The sequence below is a fragment of the Hyla sarda genome, chromosome 8 (genome assembly GCF_029499605.1).
Source record: "Hyla sarda isolate aHylSar1 chromosome 8, aHylSar1.hap1, whole genome shotgun sequence".
Classification (NCBI taxonomy): Eukaryota; Metazoa; Chordata; class Amphibia; order Anura; family Hylidae; genus Hyla; species Hyla sarda.
The window spans coordinates 194,176,373-194,204,351 of NC_079196.1; the positions used below are offsets into that span (position 1 = coordinate 194,176,373).

The following is a 27,979-nucleotide window of genomic DNA, read 5'->3' on the forward strand; positions in this document are numbered from 1 at the left end:
CTGCTGACATCTCTGTACATTTTAGGAACTGTCCATAGTACAGTGTTTCTCAATTCCAATCCTCAGGGCCCCCTACAGGTCATGTTTTCAGGATTTCCTTAGTCTTTCACAGGTGACCATAATTATGTCACCTGTGAAAGACTTAGGAAATCCTGAAAACATGACCTGTTAGGGGGCCCTGAGGACTGGAATTGAGAAACACTGCCATAGTAGGAGCAAATCCCCATAGCAAACCTCTCCTGCTCTGGACAGTTCCTAAAATGGGCAGAGGTGTCAGCAGAGAGCACTGTGGTCAGAAAGAAAGGAAATTCAAAAAGAAAAGAATTAAAAAAAGAAAAGTACTGGAAGGATTAAGATTTTTGAATAGAAGTAATTTACAAATCTGTTTAACTTTCTGGCACCAGTTGATTTAAAAAAAAATTTTCCAGTGGAGTACCCCTTTAATATAGATAGAATGTGTAATGTCTACTCAGGTCAATTTGTGCATGCTGTACTCTGGACAGCTTAGTGTTAATGATGGTAGCCAATAACAACCTTGAAGGGGTTATATCTAGCCTTCTCAGGCCTTCAGCCGTGCTGTTGATCTGAGTTTTAGTTTCACCCTGTCTGTATTTGTGCACATTGGCCGACATTTGTCATTGTAGTGTAAGTGAAGCATTCGTTTACACCTTTTTTTTTTTGTGTGCTGGTAATGTGTAGGAGCGCCAAATATATTAAATGGTCAAAGAGCATTTGATAAATTTTGTGCAGGTCCCATTTTCTGAAATTTCACTCTTCACATACACCAAAAAGCTACGCCATGTCTGGGCTGGTGTAGTTTTAGAGACTCTTCAGTGGCTTTGCGCCTTTTTTGCTCCTTTTCACAAAAAGGCGCAGTTGATAAAACCCTTCCATATCATGTGTATTGTCAAAATCTGGATTGCAACTCAAAATCAGTGGATTGCAACTCAAAATCAGCAGAAATGTGTAAACAAAAAGGGGCAAAAAAAGGCGCAAAAAAACCCTGCTTGCTCCACAAAAAACAGTCTAAAGACAATCATAAATGTGGGCCACTGTACTCTGTGTTTGTCATGGCTTTCTGTCCAGTGTTAGCTTTTAGCTTTATTCTGATATTCTTGTTATTATGTGCATCTGGATGGGTTAAGTTTTTCCCCTTTTTTGTCTTGTTATGTGTTCTCTGTTGGTGTGTGTTTACACCTGCTTCTGTGAATCTTGACCCCTGTTCAGACTTGTTTGTGCTAAGTGCGTTTTTGTGTCCCTCCATAATATGGAGTTAGACTTTGTAGTTTATCTAATTCCTTCTAGTGTTAGATCCTTTTCCCGAGCTACACCTTGTCTCTAACATAGGAGTCAATTTTCTTTGTGTCTAGTTTTGAATTAGTTCTGTGTATCCTGTTCTTTGTCTGTGCTCAGACCAGTTGGTCTGTGAGCGTTTGTGTCTGTTCTTGTCATTCTAGTATATGCTTAACCTTACGTTATGCAGTATTTTTTTCAGTCTAACCTTGTTCATCCCCTGCATCCCTGGAAATATCTTGCCGTATATCATTTCTAGTTTACCTGTCTTGTTCACATTATCATATCTGCTGTTTATCTTGTTTTGGTTCTTAGGCTGTTGTCTGTACGCTGTATTCCTGTTACAATATTTTACTGATGTCTGTTTTGTGCTACTTTGTTTCCCTGCTGTAATTCTGGTTTATTGAATGTGTGTCCCCATCCTGTACTGTACGTGTTTATTATTTTGACCTTGATGCCCCTGCACCTTAGTTAGTGAAGGGACTGGCTCAAAGTTGTGAGCTGCCATTTAGTGCAGGTGTGCAAGTAGACAGGGAAAGAGTGTTCTGGGATAAGCTCAGGACTCACTCTTCCCTGCCCTACATGAAGTACAATCATGACAGAATGATTCCATTCTTGGCCAACCATAGGTCTCAGCTCAGCAGACTGGACTGATCATGTTAACATCTTCATTTACATATGTGACGTTGCCATTTGGCTGATTCATAGTATCGCCTTTATACCTGATTTTCCAGTTGTGGTTTACAATAAATGTAACTTAATATTTTAGATATGTTTACTGACGAGAAGCCGGTTCCCCACTTACCTACAGGATAAAGTTCCTGGAGTGTTGCTGGAGACCTATGACCCCTTAACTGTAGTATCCAGCACTGCAACATATATACATGTGTGGTCATACCTGGGACTGTAGCATTTTTACCAGAATGCCATTTAAAAATACATGCTCAGCTTAGCAGACTCTGTGAAATTTAAAGGGTCAGTATGCAATTATGTGGTTCTTGCTGCCCCATGACCCTATAAGTACAAGCACTTCCTTTTATTTGGAGTTTGGTGACATTATGTCCATTTAGCTTTTTTTCCTAACTTTTTTGGTTTAGTTCCAATACACACAAAGGGAATAAACATGTGTATAGCAAAACATGTGTTCCTGCAATCCTTTTCTGTGAGAAATACTTCATTTTCTTGAAAAATGTCAGGGGTGCCAACATTTACAGCCATGACTGTTTATATATGATGAAAACACAAGTGAACCAAATTTTGCTATTCGGACCATCAGAAAAGGCAATCTTTTGGCAATGAAGGGAAGGCATGAAGCCCATTTACAAACAACAGACCGCCATTTTGAATGGTCTTTGACTAATTTACACAGGGAAGACTACAGACTGTTGACAGTTTAACTTTATTGCTAATGGACACAACATGGTATATATTTCAGTATGAATCAGAAAAAGCTACATGTGACACAACACACCAATACTGATCAATTACAAACTTTCTATATAAACCAGTATTTCATAGCATTATCATATTTGTTTTAGATCTTCCATTCCTGAGATATTTAATGTATTTTATTTTGCTTCTTGGGGCAAAGAGATGCTATTTTCTCATTCTGCTCAGTATTACACTTGTTAAAGCAGCAGTTTTTGCTCCAGAGCTGCTCTTCCTACTATAACTGCGAACAGGAAATTGTAATCATAGACAGCCATAGTGGAGATGGTCACTTGGCCACCCAAATGCATATGAGTATACACAAATAATTCTCTACTCTCGCCTCCTTTCTCCAATCTCATTTCTCATGTCTGCCAGTGTTGAGTATCCTTCTCCGATGCCACCTATGAGTATACTTCTATGATCCTTAAGGAACACCCACATGACAGGCTTTAGGCACATTGGGAGCTAGAAGTATATACTTCTAATTCTTCTTCTTTTTTTTTTTTTTCCATTCAGTGTTGGATCCTCCATTGGGCCGAGGCGTTAACTCTGTAATTGTACTGCTAAAATCTTTCATGCTGCACAGTGCAGCACTTGTTTTCTGTGCTAGGCCTATCAACACTATGCTTACTTTCTGTACAGTGCAGGGTATTGCCCCCCCATCACAAATAATGTTTTCCCCCATCGTAGATGATGTTCTCCTCATTACAGATAATGTTCTCCTACATCGCAGATAATGTTCTCCTACATCGCAGATAATGTTCTCCTACATCACAGATAATGCTCCTCTCCCCATCACAGATAATGTTTTCCCCCATCATAATAATGTTCTTTCTCCCATCACAGATAATGTTCTCCCTCATGACAGATAATACTCTCTCCCCCATCGCAGAAAATGTTCTTCCTCATGACAAATAATGTTCTTCCCCAGCACAGATAATGTTCTCCCCCAGCACAGATAATGTTCTCCCCAATACAGATAATGTTCTCTCTCCCATCACAGATAATGTTTTCCCCCATCATAATAATGTTCTTTCTCCCATCACAGATAATGTTCTCCCTTATGACAGATAATACTCTCTCCCCCATCGCAGAAAATGTTCTTCCTCATGACAAATAATGTTCTTCCCCAGCACAGATAATGTTCTCCCCCAGCACAGATAATGTTCTCCCCAATACAGATAATGTTCTCTCTCCCATCACAGATAATGTTTTCCCCCATCATAATAATGTTCTTTCTCCCATCACAGATAATGATAATGTTCTCCCTCATGACAGATAATATTCTCTCCCCCATCGCAGATAATGTTCTTCCTCATGACAAATAATGTTCTTCCCCAGCACAGATAATGTTCTCCCGATTACAGATAATGTTCTCTCTCCCATCACAGATAATGTTTTCCCCCATCATAATAATGTTCTTTCTGCCATCACAGATAATGATAATGTTCTCCCTCATGACAGATAATATTCTCTCCCCCATCCCAGATAATGTTCTTCCTCATGACAACTAATGTTCTTCCCCAGCACAGATAATGTTTTTTTTTTTTTATAGAACGTGATATTATTTTGCAAAGGTAGTAAAAAATAAAAATAAAAAAAAAAGCTACATATTTTGCCATTTTGGCACTGACCAATAGAATAAAGGATAAAGGTACCTGTTATTGGTATCATGCTGTCCGAACCACAGGCTCTCATATTACATCCATTATTTGTTTTCAAATGCTACAGCATTTTAAGTACTCATAGTTTAAAGGGGTACTCCTTTGGATAGGGGATAAGATATCTTAGGGCCGGAGTACCCCTTTAAAACTGTCTGAAAATGGGGCTTGGAGTCCTCCGGGTTGGTCCCAGCTGGCTCCTCCTTTCCCTGTTAAAAGATTCCTTAGAAATTTTTTTTTTTTTATGCATTGTGTTGGTGGTTGCTCACTATATATATTGTTGCCCTGATCAGCTGTCCTTGTACTGTATATAGTAAATGGAAATGGTGCCACTGAGCTTGCTATAAAGATTTGCAGGTAGAGTGCCCAGTGTGCAAAGTATTAAAGTGGTACTCCACTGGAAAACTTTTTTTTTTTTTTTTTAATCAACTGGTGCCAAAAAATTAAACAGATTTGTAAATTACTTAAATTTAAAAATCTTAATCCTTCCAGTACTTATCAGCTGCTAACTGTCCAGTAGCAAACCTATCCTATGCTGGACAGTTCCTAAAATGGACAGAGGTGTCAGCAGAGAGCACTGTGGTCAGACAGAAAGGAAATTCACAAAGAAAAGAACTTCCTGTGGAGTATACATCAGCTGCTAAGTACTGGAAGGATTAAGATTTTTAAATAGAAGTAGTTTACAAATCTGTTACATCTTCTGGCACCAGTTGATTAATAAAAATGTTTTCCAGGTGAGTATCCCTTTAAAGCCATCACTCTGATCTCATATCTCTAATAAACAGTTCAGTGAAACAGCTGTTTTTGTTGTATTTGATATTCCTTTTTTTTTTGATATATGCCTTTTTTTATTTCCTTTATGTTTCCAATAATGTTATTTTCATATACAAATTGCCTTCTTCGTCTATACTGTTTTTCTGTACTAATAAGTGACTTTCTGTTTTGCTGTAACCTCTCGCTCTTAAATAATGATGAGGGACAAAATACGACTTGTTCTCAAACTTCATTGGAATGTCCTTGTCAGTATGAAGACAGTTCTTATCCAGGAGATCATCACAAATGATTTGTTTCTCTTCCAGAGAACATGGGAAAGAAATAAGATCTGTTGGGAGTCCAACAAATTCTAAGCCCAGTGATGTCTTAGATCCATGCATGTTTGCAAAATTCCTCATATGATCACTTATGTCAAATGTTAAAGCCAGAGGATTATCGGCTTTTGGTAATGTCCTATTAATGCCATAATGAATGTCTGCAGCGTGATTTATGGAATCCCTGTGTTCGTGTCCTAACATCCCCGTACGGAATGGATATTTCTTATCAAAAAAGTTGAACTCTGCTAAGTTGAAATCGGAACTTTGGGTGTCGTTCCACAGATCTGTCCATCCACTGGCCATTCCACTCTTTGGAAGGTCTTCTTGGTTTTTAACTTGGTCTTGGTAAGGACATGGAATAGGAAGCTCAGACAAACCCTCCATATTGTCTAAACTGTTTGTAGAGATATGTGTAGGGTATTCAAAAGGCTTGTACCCAGAATCAAAAACAATGCACATAGATGTATCTCCTTGTTCAATGGCCTGGTTAAAGCTCTGATATCCAGGTACTTCAGATACAGAAGGGGGACAAGTATCTATTGTATGATCAGATGTCGGAGTCATGGTTGCTTGAAGATCATCAGCATAAGGAAAACATCTTCTGTTGTAATATAAAATACTTTTTGGATTCTGCAAAGAATGGTTGTAGCTGGGTTTGTAATTCAAGGAGTCCATGGAGAAGACTAATATGTTGTCTCTTTCCATAATATCGAATGCAGCTTCTGCTAAAGCATTAGCAAAGCTGTTGTAGCCAGAATTTACGAACACATCTTCTATTTGAGAGCTACTCTTATTGATGCTGGATGTTGAAGCATACGGCAAAAAGTCCCCTTGACTGATAGGATGGTCAAGGTAAGGGATATTTGGCCCATCTGATTTGGAATCTCCTGGGGAATCATCGGAATCATAACTTTGGTATCCAGATTCTTGGGAGACCATGGAAAGTGGCAGATGTCTATCAGTTTTATGAAAATGATCCCTTAGGATTGAGCACCCAAAGGTGTCATCCACATTAAGCTGCTCCAGTTCTTCCACCTTCATAGATGAATCACATAAGATATCACAAAACATCCTTCCAATAGACAAGTCAGTGGTCATCAGATGAAAGTCCTCCTCCTTATCTTCTGGTGAGTCCTCCTGATACACCTTGTCCTCTACTCTAGGATACAGGTGAATTAAGCTTTCAATATCAACTTTCTCTGGTTCAAAAATAATTGTTTTCCTATTTTTTCCTAGGATGGTTACACTCTCGTTGACTGGATGTTCCCTGGTGAATTGTTCATACTTGGACTTCTTATGGGCTTTCACCAGCTGACTTAACCAATTGCCACTGGTAAGAAGAAGGAAAAAGTTAGAAACATATCGGCCACCAATTACAACAAACAGTCAAATGTGCAGCAAGAACTTACCACCATTTTCTGGCAGTAGGCTTTCCAGCTGGTTTCAGATTTTTCTAAAACACAAAATATGTCTTAGTGATGAATATTAAAAGAACATTCCAAGCTAAGCTGATCCATGATGTGTTATGGTTGGACAGGACCTCGGGGGGAGGTTCATGACTCAGAGACCAAAGGAAGAATTCCTGTACCGTGCTCTGACCCCTCCAGGCCTGCACTAGGATTAAAGGGGTGCTCCGGCATTCTGAACATTTTGTTCAGAACGCTCAGAGCCGGAGGCCTTGATCGTGATGTCACAGCCACGCCCCTTGTGTAGTCACATCACGCCCCCTCCAATCATGTCTATGGGAGGGGGCGTGTCAGTCGACACGCCCCCTCCCATACACATGAATGGAGGGGGCGTGGGCGTGACATCACGACCACTACCTCAGGAACCCGGCATTTGTTTAGAATGCCGGGTGCTGCAGAAGATCTCTGGGGGCCCCAGCAGTGGGACCCTGGGGATCAGACATGTTATCCTTATCCTTTGGATAGGGGTTAAGATGTCTAGCAGTGGAGTACCCCTTTAAAGGGGTTGTCCAGGGAGCAGTAAAGGTAATATATCTTCTGCTGTCCAGCACTCTTCTGTCCTCAGCACAATTTAGGACACTGCCAAGTCACGACCATCCCGTGCGGGTGAAACCATGCCCACATACGATATCCAATTTCACCATAACATTGACAACATCATGAAGCTGTTGGGCATTGACTGCAGGTATAGTTTTGCCCAGACATGATGATCACGACTTGGCACCTCCTCTTCTATCCTCGTTAGGTTTACCTCCAAGCTGTACTGGTGGCGGAAGTGGAGTGTCTGGGAGCAGAGAGGTAATACCAATTTTGCTTCATGGACAACCCCTTTAACACATAACAAGTCATTCCCTACACATGTTATTCGTAGATTACACTTCAGGCAGCTTCTTCTACCTATCACAAGGTCTGTGATGTTTGACACATGTCCACTAGAACGTCCTCTACCTTTCAAGATCATATGTTTGTGTTTTAAGTTTATTATGGTTTGTATATGTGTTGTTTAGATTTTGTATCTTTAGGATTCACTACAGTAAAGTATGCTCTGCTATTTGGCTGGTCTGTTTAAAGGGGTACTCCGGTGGAAAACCTTTTTTTTTTTTTTTTTTTTTAATCAACTGGTGCCAGATAGTTAAACAGATTTGTAAATTACTGGTCATGATGTCAGCAGAGAGCTCTGTGTTCCAAAAAGAAAATAATTTCTTCTTTAGTATTCAGCAGCTAATAAGTATTGGAAGGATTAAGATTTTTTAATAGAAGTAATTTACAAATCTGTTTAACTTTCTGGCACCAGTTGATTAAAAAAAGAAAAACTTTCCACCGGAGTATCCCTTTAACCAGCATCCTCAGGATAGATACCCTAGGATCCCAAAGCAATCACCTATAATCTGTGGCAGCAAGTGTTTGTGTGGTGAGCTTGTAGGGGTAATGGTGTCTAGGGTGTTACGGAGTGGTAGTATAGGGTATAGGATTAACCCTTAAAGGAAAACTGTCATATGTTTTGTCCCGCACTACCTATGGATAGTGCAAGAGACACTGAACATTTTGAGTCTTACCTTGCCCAGATCTGCTGCGCGGTTCGCCAGTTATAGCTAGCTTTCGGTATATTCAAATTAGCTGCTAACTGGCACGGGCGGGGTTACTGCCTTCAACTGGCACTGTGATGTAACCGCCGCCCGGCCCGCAGCACCGCCTTGCTAATGAATATTCATACGTTGTCTTACACTCTCAGTCTAATCTCAGCCGAATCCTGGACGATACTGCGCATGCGCGGGATTTCCTACTATACCCGAAAGCTGTCTTCTTTGAAGCAACACTGAAGACAGCTTTCGGGTATAGTAGGAAATCCCGCGCATGCGCAGTATCGTCCAGGACTCAGCCGAGATGAGACGGAGAGTGTAAGACAACGTATGAATATTCATTAGCAAGGCGGTGCTGCGGGCCGGGCAGCGGTGATGTCACAGTGCCAGTTGAAGACAATAACCCCGCCCGTGCCAGTTAGCAGCTAATTTGAATATACTGAAAACCAGCTATAACTTGTGAACAGTGCAGCGGATCCGGGCAAGGTAGGACTCAAAATGTTCAGCGTCTCCCGGACTATCCACAGGTACCCGTGGATAGTGCGGGACAAAACATATGACAGTTTTCCTTTAATTGTCGTGACGCTAGGGTGCGGGTTCCTCAATGCAATAGTCCTACCGCCACCAATCCCACAGAGGATAGGGAGGACTAAAGGAATGTCCACAGCAGAAGTTGAAGTAAACCAGGAATAACTTTACTGCATATTTTATGCAACTGCAGTTAACAGACAGTCTTTTGTAGGAGGACCGTGGTACAGGCTCCTCACAGGTTTGCTGGGACTTTGAAGTTGAATAAGAGGCGACTAGGGGTTAGCCCTCTAGGAGAGCCCTACCAGCATGGAGGGACTTTGGCTGAGGGGACCCTGACAGAGGGACAGAACCAAGTCCTGTACCGGGACACCACATTTGTGTCCTGCAGCCCCACCAAAGGAGACATAAAGAATTACAAGTCCTTGCATAGAGGTATTAGAATGACATATGCTCTTTGTAGTTTCACTCTGCTCTAGTTTATAGATCATTACTATTTCTGATAGGGTATTTGAAATGGGTTTATAATACTAAACACTCATTTAAACTGAATATCTGGGAGAAGATAAAGCGAACTAAACAGAGGTCAGGCCGTGCTTACAATTTTGTAATAAACAGTCTTTTGTAATGCAGTCCCATAAATGTCCCTCGTAGGGATGCCTATACATTGGCCTATATGGTATAATACAGTATAATGAGGATATGTGTAGACTCGCTCTTCAAGGACTGAGGCAGTATTGCAGCCAGTACCTAATACATTTTGTCTTTATTCTGCACTCACCGGGATCAGATTGCTCTCGGCTAGTTTGCTTCTTGCCGGGTCTGGGATGTTATTCCACCATCTTTTCTTGATTCTACAATTGTGATAAACATTAATAGGATTTATTTACATAGAAACATATTTGACAGCTAAATAAGAAGCTAGGATCTCTGTAAAACATCCTTAAAGGGGTATTCCAGGAAAAACCTTTTTTTTATATATATCAACTGGCTTCAGAAAGTTAAACAGATTTGTAGATTACTTCTATTAAAAAATCTTAATCCTTTCAGTACTTATGAGCTTCTGAAGTTAAGGTTGTTCTTTTCTGTCCAAGTACTCTCTGATGACACGTGTCTCGGGAACCGCCCAGTTTAGGAGCAAATCCCCATAGCAAACCTCTTCTAAACTGGGTGTTTCCCGAGACACGTGTCATCAGAGAGCACTTAGACAGAAAAGAACAACCTTATCTTCAGAAGCTCATAAGTACTGAAAGGATTAAGATTTTTTAATAGAAGTAATTTACAAATCTGTTTAACTTTCTGAAGCCAGTTGATATATATATAAAAGTTTTTTCCTGGAATACCCCTTTAAGACAAACTCAAGAAAGTTGGTGTGATGGGGGTAGAGGGAGATTTTTAAAGGAATCTGCCACAGAAAGACATTAGAAAGCATAATTTTACCTAGTAGTGTTTATTTGAGATCATAACAGTCTGGGATGCAGAAGGGCTGGGGTATTAGTGGCTAGTTATATAGGATATATGGGGTAGTCGTGGTTTGGTATTTAGATGATTTGGTCTTGTATATAGGAGAGCTGGGGTAGTAGTAGTCTGGTATAAAGGAAAGCTAGTCTAGAAGTCATCTGGTATATAGAAAAAACTGGGCTAGAAGCAGTCTGGTATATAGGACAGCTGGGGTAGTGGTTGTCTGATATATAGGAGAGCAGGAATAGTAATCATCTGGTATATAGGAGAGTTGGGGTAGTAGTTGTCTGATATATAGGAGAGCTGGAATAGTAATCATCTGGTATATAGGAGAGCTGGGGTAGTAGTAGTCTGGTATATAGGAGAGCTGGAATAGTAATCATCTGGTATATAGGAGAGCTGGGGTAGTAGTAGTCTGGTATATAGGAGAGCTGGAATAGTAATCATCTGGTATATAGGAGAGCTGGGGTAGTAGTAGTCTGGTATATAGGAGAGCTGGAATAGTAATCATCTGGTATATAGGAGAGCTGGGGTAGTAGTAGTCTGGTATATAGGAGAGCTGGAATAGTAATCATCTGGTATATAGGAGAGCTGGGGTAGTAGTAGTCTGGTATATAGGAGAGCTGGAATAGTAATCAGCTTGTATATAGGAGAGCTGGGGTAGTAGTAGTCTGGTATAAAGGAGAGCTAATCTAGAAGTCATCTGGTATATAGACAAAACTGGACTAGAAACAGTCTGGTATTTAGAACAGCTGGGGTAGTATTTGTCTGGTATATAGGACAGCTGGGGTAGTAGTCATCTGGTATATAGGAGAGTTGGACTAATAGTAGTCTGGTATATAGTATAGATGGGGTAATAGTGATCTGATATATAGTATATATGGGGTTGTGATGGTCTAGTATATAGATAAGCTGGGCTAGTAGTGCTCTGGTATATAGGAGAGTTGGGATAGTAGTGCTCTGGTATATAGGAGAGTTGGGATAGTAGTGGTCTGGTATATAGGAGAGTTGGACTAGTAGTGGTCTAGTATATATATATATATATATATATATATATATATATATATATATATGGTATATGAACTAGTAGTGCTCTGGTATATAGGAGAGCTGGGCTAGTAGTGCTCTGGTATATAGATGAGTTGGACTAGTAGTGCTCTGGTATATAGGACCGTTGGGCTAGTAGTGCTCTGGTATATAGAAGAGTTGGACTAGTAGTGGTCTGGTATATAGGAAAGATGGGGTAGTAGTGCTCTGGTATATAGGAGAGTTGGACTAGTAGTGGTCTGGTATATAGGAGAGCTGGGCTAGTAGTGGTCTGGTATATAGAAAAGATGGGGTCGTAGTGGTCTGGTATATAGGACAGGTGTTCTATCATATAGGAGAACTGCGGTAGTAGTGGTCTGGTATAAAGGAGAGTAGGGCTAGAAGTGTTCTGTCATATAGGAGAACTGCAGTAGTAGAGGTCCGGTATATAGAAAATATGGAGTAGTAATAACTAATCTACCCATGAAGACTCTGTTCTTATGTTCAGGTTTTTAATTGCAGTTATTAAAGGGGTATTCTAGGATTTTTTTTTATTTGACTATGCTACAGGGGCTGTAAAGTTTGTGTAGTTCATAATATAGTGTCTGTACCTGTGTGTGACGGTTTTCTCACAATTCTTTTGTGATTTTCACCCCAATATTTATTTTTACCGGCATACAAAATCAGATTGCCGAGATCTGACTCACTAGTCAGCTGATGTCAGGGAGCCTGTCTGCTTCAGTGGGGGGAGGGATCAATCTGCAACTAATGCAACAGCTGTAGGCACCCTGATTGAAAACCACAGGTCTTTTGAATGGATGCAGCTCATTTATGTTTCAATGGGTGGGGTGGCTGATGTGTGGGAGGGAGGAAAATGGAATTGTGGGATTTGTAGTAAAAAAAAGAAAAGTCAAACAGGAAATACGAGTTCACAAAAAGCTAGCCACAGTGTTATGGTAATCTCACAACATAGCCATTTAGCCCCAGGACAAGCGCAGATCCTTCCTAAGCATGTCCATTACTGTCTGCCAGGTACATACTAAAATCACCTTATGGTGGAGAACCCCTTTAAGTATAAAGACAGAAATAGAATTGAAAACAGTAGAACCCTCAGTCTTTCCTTTATATGTGTCCTCTATTTAAAATCTGTTCCTGGCTTTGTATTAAAAAATTGTGATTAAAAACCTGGGCATGTGAACATACTCTTAGGGACAACCTGGAGATAATTTAACCATTAATGACCTTCTTTTCCTCTCACCTGATGATGCCGAAGTAGCAGGATACAATGAGTAGTAATACAATGGCGCACAATGCTGGGATGATAAACCACATCTTTTCCATTACAGTTAGGTTATAATCTACAAGAAAACAACAATAGTGTCAATTCTCAGGACAACTAGATCCACCTATTAACAGGGGGAGGGGTATTTATTAATATGTGTATGGCGGCAAATGTTTACGCAAGACTTTGATCTGTTATTCAACCAGGTGTGGCTGCCCGCGTTAGGTCCCAGATGGAGTCATAAAGTGCGTAAACTGTGCGCCTAAGAGGCCACGTCCACAAAAACCTCGCGGCTTCATCGCAACCTGACCTGCATTGGAAGTCTTAGTTTTTCTTTTTTTGTGAGGCCCAACTTAAAAAAATGGGGGCCTATCTACCGAGATGGGAGGGGGGGTTTGTGTTATTGAGAGAGAGGGGTTTAACTATAAAAAAGGGGCTCACAGGAGCCCTATCTACCCGACTACTACAGAGATGAAGAAGAGAAGATGCCCCATGTGTGTCACTGGATATAACTGTACTGTTATCACTTACAGTGGTCCCTCAAGTTACAAAATTAATTGGTTCCAGGACGACCATTGTAAGTTGAAACCATTGTATGTTGAGACCAGAACTCTATGGAAAACTGGTAATTGGTTCTGAAGTCCCAAAATGTCATCCAAAAAGAGGAAAAAAGTGAGGAATAAAGAAAAATAAGTAGATAACTAATATAGATAAAGCAAATCCTTACATATAGAAGTAAGAAAGATCTGCTGGGAGCTGTAATCAATGTCTATTTCAGTGTTTCCCAACCAGGGTGCCTCCAGCTGTTGCAAAACTACAACTCCCAGCATGCCCGGACAGCCAAAGGCTGTCCGGGCATGCTGGGAGTTGTAGCTTTGCAACAGCTGGAGGCAATCTCTTTGGGAAACACTGATCTATGTAGAGGACAGAAGCTTCTTCAGGGTCCTGTACAGAACACGCAATGTCCTAAAAAAAGGTAAATGGAGCCGCCCTCACCTGATGCCCAAAGGAGCAGCTAACCGGGGCACAGGTAAAGAGTATAGAATATGTAATACCTCCCTGTACTGTAGGGGGCGCTACCAGACACCAGTCAGTGTATGCACTTTAGGAATACACAGGTTTTACCAGTGAAATATCCATTCTGATTGGTCGGTTCTTCCAGCCATTTACGCTTTTCGTAGATTCCATAGCATTGTATGTTGAGTCTGGTTTCAAGTTACAATGGTCCAGAAAAGACCATTGTATGTTGAAACTATTGTATGTTGAGGCCATTGTAAGTTGAGGGATCACTGTATACAGTCTGCAGGGCTTGTGTAGAGCTGGTGTCTTCTACTATATAGTCTATGTATAGTGGTTTTCATTTAGTAACAGCTTAGTGGTAATGTGTGGTCATGGTGTTGTGGTATTGGTAATGATATATTTATTATTCAGTCACTATGTCAGGGTAAAATGTGCTCATGATGTGGCTGGATTATTTGTCCCTTTTATTGTGGTATTATTGGTAGTTTTGGTCTTGATGAGTCTTACAAACCCTATCAATGCTGTTATGGGGGAGAAGGCTAAAGGGTGGGCCCCAAGAAATAATTCCTCCGGTGGGCCCAAGGTCTAACACTGCAAATAACTATGAAGGAGATTTATTTTAAAAAATAAATAAATAAAAGGAAAATTCTATTTGGTGTCTGTCATCCAGCAAAAAAAAAAGAAAAAGATTTCTCCTACATGCCATGTCAATTCCGCGCAAATTTTCGCGTAAATTCCATGCAGAAAAAAAAAAAGGAAATTCTGCGGCGGAATTTTTAAGCGAGAATTCCACGCCAATTCCTCAGTCTGAACATACCCTAAGGGTGCAATAATAAATTGCTCAAACCCCTGCCCACAATCCTTACCGTTTCTGAACTCAACTTCTGGACTCCATTCACTCCAGATTTCCTTTCTTTGCCCTTCATATTTCGTCCTCACTCTCACTCTGTACTCAAGGCCCCGGGTCAGCTGCCTCCAACTAAACGTGTATTGAGGATTTAATTGTTCAATTAAATCTTCTAATTCCTGGGAAAATAAATTGAGCGGGTCATAAGTAATCTGTAGTGAACTAGTTTGTAAACTATCTATTTATCTAGAAAAAAGAAAAGCGGGCAGCACAACCGGGTTGACTGTGGTGCTAGCTGGTTGACTCGGTCCCAAGTCCCAAATGCATATGTAGAAAAGCAGCAGCACTCCAGGGTATACGTGAATAATGATGTTTTGGTGAATAAAGCCACACATTATTCACGTATACCCTGGAGTGCTGCTGCTTTTCTACATATCTATTTATCTATCTATCTCATATATATCTACCTTTTTTCTATCTATCTATCTCATATCTATCTATCTATCTATCTCATATCTATCTATTTATCTATCTCATATCTATATATCTATCTATTTCATATCTATCTATCTCATATCTATCTATCTATCTCATGTCTATCTATCTATCTATCTCCTATCTATCTATCTATCTATCTCATATCTATCTATCTATCTATCTCATATCTATCTATCTATCTATCTATCTCATATCTATCTATCTATCTATCTCATATCTATCTATCTCATATCTATCTATCTATCTATCTCATATCTATATATCTATCTATTTCATATCTATCTATCTCATATCTATCTATCTATCTCCTATCTATCTATCTCATATCTATCTATCTCATATCTATCTATCTATCTATCTATATATCTATCTCATGTCTATCTATCTCATATCTATCTATCTATCTATCTATCTCATGTCTATCTATTTCATATCTATCTATCTATTTCATATCTATCTATCTATTATTGTAGTTATTGGAAATGGTAATGGGTCCAAATGGAACAGAACTCCTGCATTACCAGTTTGCCACGTTCCTTGGAGATAAACTGGATACGATAGGTCAGCCATTTTTCAATGAATTGGCCTTCATTATTGGATTTCCAGAGTACGACCCCATATTCTGGGTCTGTGAGGTTCACATGTAAGTTTGATGGAGGTTTTGGTTTAACTGCGAAAAGAAAAACGTTTAACCTGTTAAAACAAGAAAATTTTCCCTTTTTTCTATTAACCAGTTCAATGTTTCTGAGGATTCCGCTCATAATTGCATTGCCATCTATGTAGACAAGTCATTTCTGAGCGGACGTTCCGCACATTGTAAGCATAAACTCAGCACAAATTCCGCGCGCTTTCCATGTGGATTCCGCAAAGCTGCAAAAAATCCGCTGCCAGCTTGGCAGAACGAAATCTGAGCGGAAGCATGAAAATTCCGCCATGTGAACAAAGCCAAATAGTGTCCCTGGATAAGACCAGTAAGGTTATGTTCACACTATGGAAAAGCAAGTCGGGATTTGCATGGAATGTCTGCAAGACATTCTGCACGGATTCTGCCTTGCATCACACTCCCATTGACTATAATGTGGACAAGAGCGCAGTAAAAGGATCTCACTTGGTAGGCGCTGCTGTGTGGTTGCCAGGAGAAATTGAATCCAATTTTGGAAACTTGATGATGGTAAACCAAAAGGTTTTATTGAAGATAGTGGCAGATAAAAAAAAAAAAAAACAATAAAAGTAGCTGCAGAATAAGATGATGTGTTTCAGAGGAACACCTTCCTCCTTCTTCAGATCAGTATAGTGTTGTGAGAAACATTGCAGGCATATATAGGGAATAAATTGCGCCAATATTACTGGGAGGAGACTTGGCACATTATAAAAACATGTTTTTAAAATTCACATAATGTGTTACAAAGTATACAAAACATCATTTTAAATAGGGGGTTAAAAGTGGTTACTGTTCCAATAATATGAACTATTAAAAGGGTTTTCCAGTATACCCCCTCATACTCGTCTGTGGATGAAAATATAAGAGTTATGATTTTTAGAAGGCGAGGAGGAAAAGACCAAAATGGTCTGAGTCCTTAAAGGGGTAGTCATGTGGTGAAAAACTTATCCCCTATCCTAAGGATAGGGGATAAGTGTCACGATTCGGCTTACAGGTTGTGGATCCACTGTGTCAGCGAGGGATTGGCGTGGACCGTGCTGGTGGACCGGTTCTAAGAGGCTATTGGTGTTCACCAGAGCCCACCGCAAAGCGGGATGGTCTTGCTGCGGCAGTAGCAACCAGGTCGTATCCACTAGCAACGGCTCAACCTCGCTGACTGTTGAGAAGGCGTGGGACAGAAGGACTAGGCAGAGGCAAGGTCAGACGTAGCAGAAGGTCGGGGCAGGCGGCAAGGTTCGTAGTCAATATGGATAGCAGGAGATCAGGTAACACAGGCTTGGACAACACTAAACGCTTTCACTGGCACAAGGCAACAGGATCCGGCCAGGGAGTGCAGGGGAAGTGAGGTGATATAGCCAGGGAGCAGGTGGAAGCTAATTAAGCTAATTGGGCCAGGCACCAATCATTGGTGCACTGGCCCTTTAAGTCTCAGAGAGCTGGCGCGCGCGCGCCCTAGAGAGCGGAGCCGCGCGCGCCAGCACATGACAGCCGGGGACCGGGACGGGTAAGTGACTTGGGATGCGATTCGCGAGCGGGCGCGTCCCGCTATGCGAATTGCATCCCCGCCGGCAATGTCAGTGCAGCGCTCCTGGTCAGCGGGTCTGACCGGGGCGCTGCAGGGAGAGAGACGCCGTGAGCGCTCCGGGGAGGAGCAGGGACCCGGAGCGCTCGGCGTAACAGTACACCCCCCCTTAGGTCTCCCCCTTTTTTTGTCTGACAACTGCTTTACCTGGGACGAGGACACCGGGAGTGAATGTAGGGTTTCCTCAAAGGCAGGCAGTACAGCAGGAGTGGGAATGGGGAGGGAGGGCTGAGGGTGAAGCTTGGCACGGGGCAGTGTGTCACCAGGACGGGGGCCATGAGGAGGCACTGAGGCTTGCCTGACGGGACTGGGAGGGGGGGAGAGGCATTTCTTATGGCAAGCAGAGTCACAGTTCTTGATCTCCCCGGTGGTCCAGTCAAGGGTGGGAGAATGAAGCTGGAGCCATGGCAGACCGAGGAGGACCTCAGAGGTGCAGTTGGGAAGGACAAAAAATTCAATCAATTCGTGATGGGGTCCAATGCACATTAAGAGGGGTTTTGTGCGGTAACGCACGGTGCAATCCAATCTAACTCCGTTGACCGCGGAAATGTAGAGCGGCTTGACAAGACGGGTCACCGGGATGCAGAATTTATTCACCAAAGAATCCAGAATAAAATTCCCAGAGGCACCAGAGTCCAAGCAGGCCACGGCTGAGAGGGAGGAGTTGGCAGAAGGAGAAATCCGCACGGGCACCGTGAGACGTGGAGAAGCAGACTTTGAACCAAGAGACGCCACACCCACGTGAGCTGGATGCGTGCGTTTCCTAGACGTGGAGGACGAATAGGGCAATCCACCAAGAAATGCTCGATACTGGCACAGTACAGACAAAGATTTTCTTCCCTACGGCGATTCCTCTCTTCCTGGGTCAGGCGAGACCGATCCACTTGCATGGCCTCCTCGGCGGGAGGCCCAGGCGTAGACTGCAAAGGATGCTGTGGGAGAGGTGCCCAGAGATCTAAGTCTTTTTCCTGGCGGAGCTCCTGGTGTCTCTCAGAAAAACGCAGGGAGAGAGACGCCGTGAGCGCTCCGGGGAGGAGCAGGGACCCGGAGCGCTCGGCGTAACAATAAGTTTGAGATCGCGGGGGGTCCGACCGCTGGGGCCCTCTGCGATCTCTCTGTACGGGGGCCAGGCTCTCCGGCCAGATAGCGTGTGTCGACCCCCGCACGAAGCGGCGGCCGACACGCCCCCTCAATACATCTCTATGGCAGAGCGGGAGATTGCCGAAGGCAGCGCTTCGGCTCTGCCATAGAGTTGTATTGAGGGGGTGTGTCGGCCGCCGCTTCGTGCGGAGGTCGACACGCCCCCTTCCCGCGGGCTGTCGGGGCTCCGTACAGGAGATCGCAGGGGGCCCCAGCGGTCGGACCCCCCGCGATCTCAAACTTATCCCCTATCCTTAGGATAGGGGATAAGTTGTTCACCACTGGGTCACCACTGGACTACTCCTTTAAGGGGTTAAACGTTCTTATTCTCTCTCTCTCCCCCTCTCTTTTACTCTGGCTGATGATTTTTTATTTTTGGCAGACAGGAGTAGTAATCTTTTTTAGACCTGGTCGGGAGGTGGTCTAAATTTGTGGGGTTTTTTTTGCAAAGTTGCGACAAAATTTACAAAAAAATTTTAAACATGCAGATAATAAATTCGGAACCACTGCAAAAAAATTGTCTAGCAACACCAAAAGATCAAAATGAGGGATTTTAGGACTTAAAAAAAAAAAGCACAAAACCCTGCAATTAGTGCAAAAATAACAGAAAATCGCAAATGTAGACAAGAAAAAAAGCAATAGAACACAAATAACCCCCAAGTATCTTACCAGAAGACATGATATTTATGGTTGTATTGAAAAGACTTTGCCCTTGTGATTCAACTTCTATGACAAAAGATTCAGAGATTATGAACGTAGTCCTGGTGATATTGCAGATACATTTACTGGGTACTCGGAAGTTCCCATCATATTCATTATCTAGATCCTGACAATACAAAGTCCTGAAATAAAGGGGGAAAAAGGTTATGTAAAAATCGTAATATTTTTTTTCATTATATTTTACACAGTGGCAAGTCTGGTTTTGTTGGACCCATCGATGGTTTATCAGGATTTTAGTTACTTACTCTTCAAAGTTTGTGTATTTTAGCTGGAAATCCGAACTGCAGTTGGTGTTTCCATTCTCGACCTCCCAAAAACAAACCATTTTTTTATCGAAGTCGTTCACGCAGTCCAGATTTTTTATTCTGGGGATATCTTCAGCTGTAAATAAATGAAACGCATAGTAAGTAACCATCAACCCATATGTTCCATCATGTATTCATATAGGGGGAGATTTCTCAAAACCTGTGCAGAGGAAGAGTGGTGCAGTTGCCCATAGCAACCAATCAGATTGCTTCTTTCATTTTCCACAGGCCTCTTTAGAGGCCTGTGGAAAATGAAAGAAGCAATCTGATTGGTTGCTATGGGCAACTGCACCACTCTTCCTCTGCACAGGTTTTGAGAAATCTCCCCCATATTCCTTATACAGATGTGTAACTTAGTGCAGTGAAATCTATTGATGAGTGGCATTGGCCATATTCGAATTTGCGATATTTTGCGAATATATAGATGAATATTCGTCCTATATTCTCGAATTTCGCGTATTGGTTATATATTCGCATATTCGCATTTTCGAGGAAGAAAACAGTGAGGGGGTGGGCAACTTTACTTTTGGCTGCTAGGGATGTTATTGATAACTAGAGATGAGCGAACTTATGCAGTTGATGACTTTATCCTGCATAAATTAGTTCAGCTTTCAGGTGCTCCGGGGAGGGCTGGAGACTCTATCCTAGGACTGTATCCACCTTTTCCAACCCACCGGAGCACCTGAAAGCTGAACTAATTTATGCAAGCTAAAGTCATCAACTGCCGAGCCGAGAAGTTCGTGACGAATCGAATTACTGTAAGTTCGCTCATCTCTATTGATAACCTCTGACAAGTATATTTGCATCATTCCAATTGGCCCACAAGTAAAAAGAAGGAATATGCGAATATGCGGAAAAAAATGAATATTCGTAATTTCGAATATATAGCAAATATATTCGCAATATTTGGGAATTCGTGAATTTGTAATATTCGCAATAAAAATTTGAAATGCGAATATTCGTGACCAACACTAGTGAAATCCATTCTGAGACAACCCATTCCTTGCAAAATTACACATCCCAGTAGGCTGTGGATATTAGAGCACGCTGGGAGTGGTAGTTTTGCTACAGCTTAAAAGCAACACGTTAGGAACTATTGTCTTTTTTTGTATTAGGGCATAAATATGATATTTTCACATTAACATCTCTGTTTTGTTGCCAGGAACAGCACCACTCTTGTCCTTGGGCTGTGTCTGGTATTGCACTACAGTTCAGTGAAAGGTGAGCTGCATTATACATGTATGGTGTTGCCTCTACAACCATGATCAGAGATTGGTAGCCATCACTAAATTTAGCCAGGAAAGGGTACGGTCCTGCGTATTTTGCTATGTATTTTCTGCAGCTGATTTTGCTACTCATTAACCTCTATGGATAGAAAAATACGCAGCAGCAGATATGCAGCAAAATACGCTGAATATACGCTACGTGGGACCGTACCCTAGGGGTAGTGTCACATGTAGCGCATCCGCAGAGTATTTTATGTTGTGGATGCACCGACGGCAGGCACAAGAGCGAGCTCACCGCTGGGGCTGGGTAGCTCAGTGCCTGCTTGTAGCAGATGTGCAGCAGGAATTCCGCCACCACGAGCGGACACACAGAGCTACCCAGCCGCAGCAGGGAGCTCACTCTTGCCAGCTCTGTTGGCTCATCCACAGCGTGAAATATGCTGCGAATGCGCTACATGTGTCCCTACCCTAAGGGTCTATTCACATGTACAGTAATATGCGCAAGATTTAAAGCTGCAAATCTTATGCTGCAGAGTTCAATGTAAAGTAAATGAATGAACACAGATTTAAATCCTGCGCATATTTCATACTGTACATGTAAATAGAGCCTTGGGGTACGTTCACACGTACAGAATCTGTTGCATATTTTTTTACATATTTTCTGCAGAAGATCCTGTACATGTTAACATATTTTCAATGTAAATTTATTCACAGGAATCATACAAGTTATGTAATTTCTTTTTTTCATATTTTTTTTTACTTTCTAGCTAGCTATGCTTGCTGTCAGTGGATAAAAACAAACTTGTAACACCCTAGCAGAGTAGCGACTTGACAGGGGTTTTAGTGTACTTAAAGGGTTAAAAGGTTTCACAGACATTTGGGGGTTAAATGGGCGGCCTTTTCAAAAATGAAGGAAGCAATCTGGTTGGTTGCTATGGGCAACTGCACAACTCTTCCTCTACACTGGTTTTGATGAATCTCCCCCATAGAGGGAGATTTATCAAAACTTGTCCAGAGGAAAAGTTTCTGAGTTGCCCATAGCAACCAATCAGATCGCTTCTTTCATTATTAGAGGCCTTTTCAATAATGAAGTAAGCAATCTGATTGGTTGCTATGGGCAACTGCACAACTCTTCTTCAACACTGGTTTTCCGCATATGCGCATATTCGCGAATATTGAGCCCTCCCTTATTTAATGGTATAGGGAACTGTGACTAGTGCATTGACTCTGTGATTTTTCGCCCATTGAAACCAATAGGCCCATTGTGGTCTATGGGGGGGATCCTGGTCTAGCTGTAAAGACTATTTCCATCTGTCTACCTCAGTAAAGCTACCGTTAACCCTAACCTGATCTTGAACTATTATTACCCTGCCTAACCTAGGGATTGCGGTGCTACCGTTCGGTTGGTTATCGGGAAAACCATCGGCTGTCCGGGCATGCTGGGAGTTGTAGTTTTGCAACAGCTGGAGGCACTCTGGTTGGGAAACACTGGCCGGTATATACTAATAAAAATGGTAAAATACCATTCAGTAACCTGCATAGACATATACGAAACTTACAGTGACTTGGTGCGATTATGAATGCAGTAATCCATATCCAGCTGATTTGTATCATCTCTGTTCTCATCCCTGCTGCGCTTGTCGTCTTCATTTTTTTGAAAAAAAATTAAAAAGTTGCGTGGGTCAAGAAGACGCCATAGTCACATGATGACATTTCTATCGTCAGACAATCCCCTCACATCTTAGCCGCACTCCTGTAATGCAATGGGACAGATATTGTATCATTAGGTTATAGGGTCTACAGAATGGTGAAGGCAGCTGTGACCTCTAATACAAGGGATATAAGGATCTGTTCACACAGGCAGATCAGAAGCGAGTTTCCCACTCACTGCGGGTTTTCGCCACGACATGTTTTCCTCAGGGGAATTTCCGCAGCAGATTTCATTGACTTCAATGAGGTTTGCTGTGGACTTTTCACTGCGGAAAATCTGACCTGCAGCGGAAAACGCGCTTCTCATCTGCCCGTGTTAACGTACCCTTAGTAGCGTACCTGCCAAGTAAGAGGGAAGAGAGACAGGAATATAAATATAGCAGATATATTAGGGGTTATTCGGCACAATGACATTATTGAAGGCCTCGTAGATTATCCGCAACCCCTTACTTCTCGCGTAAATGGCAAATGTTGCACGTATTCTCTAGCATGCCTCTGGAAGGCTAATTCATTATGGGAGAATGCTGGTTGATTCCCAATATATGACATTTATTTGTTGGAACTGCGTTTTTGTGGTTCATATTTATCATTTCACATGGGACTTTGTTGTCCTTGTACGGTCCTGTTTTTTTTTTAATTTTTTTTTTATCTTGTGCCAAATTGCAGACCATTTATTTATTTATTTTTTAATGGTTTGTAAATTGTGTTGCTGTTTTTCTATCGGAAAAACTAATAAAAAGAAAACAGAATAAGGGTACAATCACACACAACGTATCCACTTTGGATTTATTGTTGCACATTTTATACTGATTTAAAGAGGACCTGTGGCCAACCCCCCCAAAAAAAAACTTAGATTTTAGTGTCAATAAATATGTTAGGGTTCCCTGATCACACACCTTTTTACAGTGACTGAATACGCCCTCCCATTCCCATTCCTGAGATATGAAGGTTTATAGACCGTTTGATAATTCAGGGAATCAGTCAGATGGGCGTGTGATGTCCCAGTATGGGATATATGGGATATGCATCTCACAGTCCTATCAGCTTGAGTCCCTGCAATGTCAAAGTCACTGCAAGTCCCAGCAAGCTGCGAGGTCCCCTGTGTTACTGATCACCTCTCTGGGATCCTGGCCTAGCTGTAAAGACTATTTCCATCTTTCTACCTCAGTAAAGCTACCGTTAACCCTGACCTGGCCTTGGACTCTTATTTGCCCTGCCTAACTAGGACTAGTGGTGCTACCGTTTGGGTGGTTCTCAGTTAAAACCACACCCTGGCGTCACGAACATTTAGGGGTTAACACCATCTGCCCCTGGACTACAACATCTGCCCCATACACCTCACATCGTACCCCCGTGGCACTCCACAGGCGTGAACTTAATTTTAATAATGGGAGGGGCTATCAGGTCATGGGTGGGAATATACATTCAGGGTGTGTCGATATTGTACACTGAGGGGCTTGTATACCTAATGCACATCCCTGACTGTATACTCCCGCCCATCACCTCATATTAAAATTCTCAATATTAAAATTAAATTCACACCCATCTGACTGAATTGTGATAAGCTCTCATATTTCAGGTACAGAAGGGCATATCAATAGTTTGGACATTTGAATAAGCCCCTTCCCTAATAAAAGTTTGAATTCCCTCACCACCACTTTTCCCATTTTTTAAATAAAATAATGTAAACAAAAATAAACATAAACATATTTGGTGTTGCCAAACTATGAAAATATAATTGTAATCTTAAGTAAGATCAATGGTGCAAACGTTAAAAAAAACACCTAAGTTCAGAACTGCAGATTTTTGATCACTTCATATACCAGAATAATTTTTTATAAAAAGCGATTAAAAAGTTCCAATAAAACAAAAATTGTACCGATAAAAACTAGAGATCACGTTACAAAAAAAATGAGAATTAAAAGAGTTATAAGGGTCAGAAGATGACGATTTTAAGCATACTTATTTTCGTACAAAAAGTAATAATTTTTAAGTGGTAAAATAAAACAAAACCTATTTAGAGTGAGCATTGTTTAAATCATATGGACCTACAGAATAAAGATAAGATGTCATTTTTACCCAAAAAAAAGTGCACTACGTAGAAACTAAATTCCATCAAATTTGCAAAATAGTGTTTTTGTTTTAATTTGGCCCCATAAATATATATATTTTTTTATTTCATCAATTTGATTTTGTGGTAAAATGAGGGATGTCTTTACAATGTGCAATTGGTGGCACAAAAGGTGTGGGTGAAAAATTTAAAGAGTTATGGCTATTAAAAGGCAAGGAGGAAAAAAACGAAAGTGCAAAAATAAAATAAAAATCCGATGTCCTTAAGAGGTTAAACAATAATGCAATCAACAAATAAATAACAAAACAGGTCTTGAAATTGAAGTAGGTCCGATTTTCTCCAGCTTGTCCGGGAGACTATTACAGTCTAGAGAGTAGTTATCTAACACATATACTTTATACCACAAGAGGGAGCTCTGACGTGACAAATACATAATATATATATATTTTTTCACTACATACTATGCCCCTTTTATTATCAAATCTTTATCTCAAATCTTTTGTTATTTACAGTAAAATTAAAATTTTTACAGTAAATAATTGTAAAAATTCTTATAACTTTTTAGTTTTATCTGTTTCTGAACAACAACAATTTACAAGCGTTACCTACCTTTCCCAGACTCCCGAAGAGCAAATCAGCATCATTCATGCAATGATGCAGTATAAGGGCTCGTTCACATGGGCAGATTTGATAGCGAACCTGCAGCGTGTTTCCCGCTGCGAGTTTAAATGGGGACGGGTTCGGTATGAAATCCATCAACGAAATGTGAACGAGCCCTTATGCTATGAAGCCAGGGGAGCTGTCATTCAGGACTCCAGAAAGCTGGGAAACAACCTTAGGCCTTCACATAAGATAACAATCCCATAGAAAAGAGAAATTTACCAACTTAGATTTTGTAGTTTTTGTATTTTTGTAAAAAAAAAAAATTATAATAATAATATGTTAAAGGGGTACTCCGGTGGAATTTTTTTTTTTATTTTTTTTTTTTAAATCAACTGGGTGCCAGAAAGTTAAACAGATTTGTAAATTACTTCTATTAAAAAATCTTTATCCTTCCAGTACTTATTAGCTGCTGAATACTACAGAAGAAATTATTTTCCTTTTGGGGACACAGAGCTGAATCACGACCACAGTGCTCTCTGCTGGCATCACGAGCACAGTGCTCTCTGCTGACATCTCTGTCCATTTTAAGAACTGTCCAGAGTAGGAGAAAATCCCCAAAGCAAACATATGCTGCTCTGGACAGTTCCTAAAATGGACAGAGATGTCAGCAGAGAGCACTGTGCTCGTGATGTCAGCAGAGAGCTCTGTGTTTTAAAAAGAAAAGAATTTCGTCTGTAGTGTTCAGCAACTAAGTACTGGAAGGATTAATATTTTTTAATAGATGTAATCTACAAATCTGTTTAACTTTCTGGCACCAGTTCATTTAAAAAAAAAAGTTTTCCACCGGAGTATCCCTTTAATGATAATCCTAGTATCAGAGTACTCCGAGTCCTGGCAGAATTCTGCGGAACTGATATGTTAGATCCCTGGGACACGTCATAGGGCCAGCTGTTTGTGATTATCATACAAGAGAATATTTTTCAATCATTTCCTGGAAACCAAAAGCTGGCAAAGGTGTAGCTGTAGGCAGTGGTCTCCAAACTGTGGTCCTCCAGATGTTCCAAAACTACAACTCCCAGCATGACCGGACAGCCAACGGCTGTCCGGTCATGCTGGGAGTTGTAGTTTTGCCACAACTGGAGGTGCACAGTTTGGAGGCCACGGCTATAGGGGGTGCAGAGGTAAGAGTAGCACTAACATTTCTGCTGCCTGAGGGGTCATTCTGCCGAAAAAGATGATGACAAGTATTAATGGCTCATGGTTGGTGAAGGAATGTTAAAGATATTGCATTTAGCCCCGAAGCTTCAAGTCAAACCTCTGATGAAATACAAATATTTACAGACGCTAGCTAACCGGGGGGCCTCTTAAAGATGCAGAAAACTTTACTAAGTCAAACTGACCCTGTGGGCACTAGGGCGGCGCCACAGAGCCCGGGGGCTGGAGCAGCCCCACTTAGAGCTTCATAGAACTATAAAGGGAGTTATCTAGGATTAGAAAAAGATGGCTGCTTTACTTCAGGAACGGTAACCATTCATATGTGGGGCTGACCATATTTTCCTGAGACAAAAACGGGACATTGGGGTAGCCAAAAACGAGACGGGCCTCAATATAGTTGCCCCCCCCCCCCCCCCCCCATACTGCCACCATGTATATGTACAAATAAGGGGGATTTATCAAAACCCGTGCAGAGAAAAAGTTGCCCGGTTGCCCATAGCAACCAATCAGATCACTTCTTTCATGTTTAAGAGGGCCTGTGCAAAATGAAAGCAGCAATTTGGTTGCTATGGGCAACTGGGCAAGTTTTCCTCTGCACAGGTTTTGATAAATCTACCTCATAGGGTTAATATTGTTGTCAAGTGAGGTCCCTGGAGGTGTATGGCTTGTTTTCAAATGAGATTCTGTGTTTGTATGGGGCAGAATATATACACGTGATGAGTATCCAGTTAGTAGGTCTGGAGACTTTGTGTGTAAAACAAATAGTGTTTATTTCACAGGATAAATCAATGCAATTGTTAAAAATCTTAATATAGCCCCTATGGGCTAGCTGCAGGGCCCGTGCAGGTTACCTCTATAGTACACATACTAGATCTCGCCCGGTCCATCACACACAGTCTATTGTTTGACCTACCTATACTCTTTCACTATATATATATATATATATATATATATATATATATGCCCCTATACGGTCCACATAGTTGTAGGCCGGCATGTAGGCCCCCCACTTCCCCCATATATAGTTGTAGGACCCCATACTGTCCCATATTTAGTTGTAGGCCCCTATACTAGTCCCATATATAGTTGTAGGACCCTATACTGTCCCATATATAGTTGTAGGCCCCTATATTGGTCCCATATATAGTTGTAGGACCCCATACTGTCCCATATATAGTTGTAGGCCCCTATACTGGTCCCATATATAGTTGTAGGACCCCATACTGTCCCATATATAGTCGTAGGCCCCTATACTAGTCCCATATATAGTTGTAGGACCCCATACTGTCCCATATATAGTTGTAGGCCCCTATACTGGTCCCATATATAGTTGTAGGACCCCATACTGTCCCCATATATAGTTATAGGCCCCTATACTGGTCCCATATATAGTTGTAGGACCCCATACTGTCCCCATATATAGTTGTAGGCCACTATACTGGTCCCATATATAGTTGTAGGACCCCATACTGTCCCCATATATAGTTGTAGGCCCCTATACTAGTCTCATATATAGTTGTAGGACCCCATACTGTCCCATATATAGTTGTAGGCCCCTATAC

The 27,979-nt window shown here is 41.4% G+C and overlaps 1 protein-coding gene across 2 annotated transcripts in view; it reads right to left on the reverse strand.

The window, feature by feature from the left end:
* Nucleotides 1-2,679: 2,679 nt before the first annotated feature.
* Nucleotides 2,680-27,979, reverse strand: part of LOC130284726 (interleukin-4 receptor subunit alpha-like) — a 34,358-nt gene continuing 9,058 nt past the window's right edge. The window contains exons 1-10 of one of the 2 annotated variants that reach the window (XM_056535401.1): nt 25,209-25,443; nt 22,378-22,571; nt 19,533-19,668; nt 19,237-19,409; nt 15,706-15,854; nt 14,706-14,865; nt 12,796-12,895; nt 9,832-9,904; nt 6,886-6,929; nt 2,680-6,806 (exon numbers count right to left, since the gene is read on the reverse strand). In XM_056535401.1, the coding sequence (XP_056391376.1) occupies nt 5,243-6,806; nt 6,886-6,929; nt 9,832-9,904; nt 12,796-12,895; nt 14,706-14,865; nt 15,706-15,854; nt 19,237-19,409; nt 19,533-19,668; nt 22,378-22,468 (2,490 nt within the window). In that variant the 5' untranslated portion in view covers nt 22,469-22,571; nt 25,209-25,443 and the 3' untranslated portion in view covers nt 2,680-5,242. Of the gene's footprint in view, nt 6,807-6,885; nt 6,930-9,831; nt 9,905-12,795; nt 12,896-14,705; nt 14,866-15,705; nt 15,855-19,236; nt 19,410-19,532; nt 19,669-22,377; nt 22,572-25,208; nt 25,444-27,979 lie in introns of those variants that run through there. The other variant, XM_056535402.1, reaches the window with a different exon arrangement.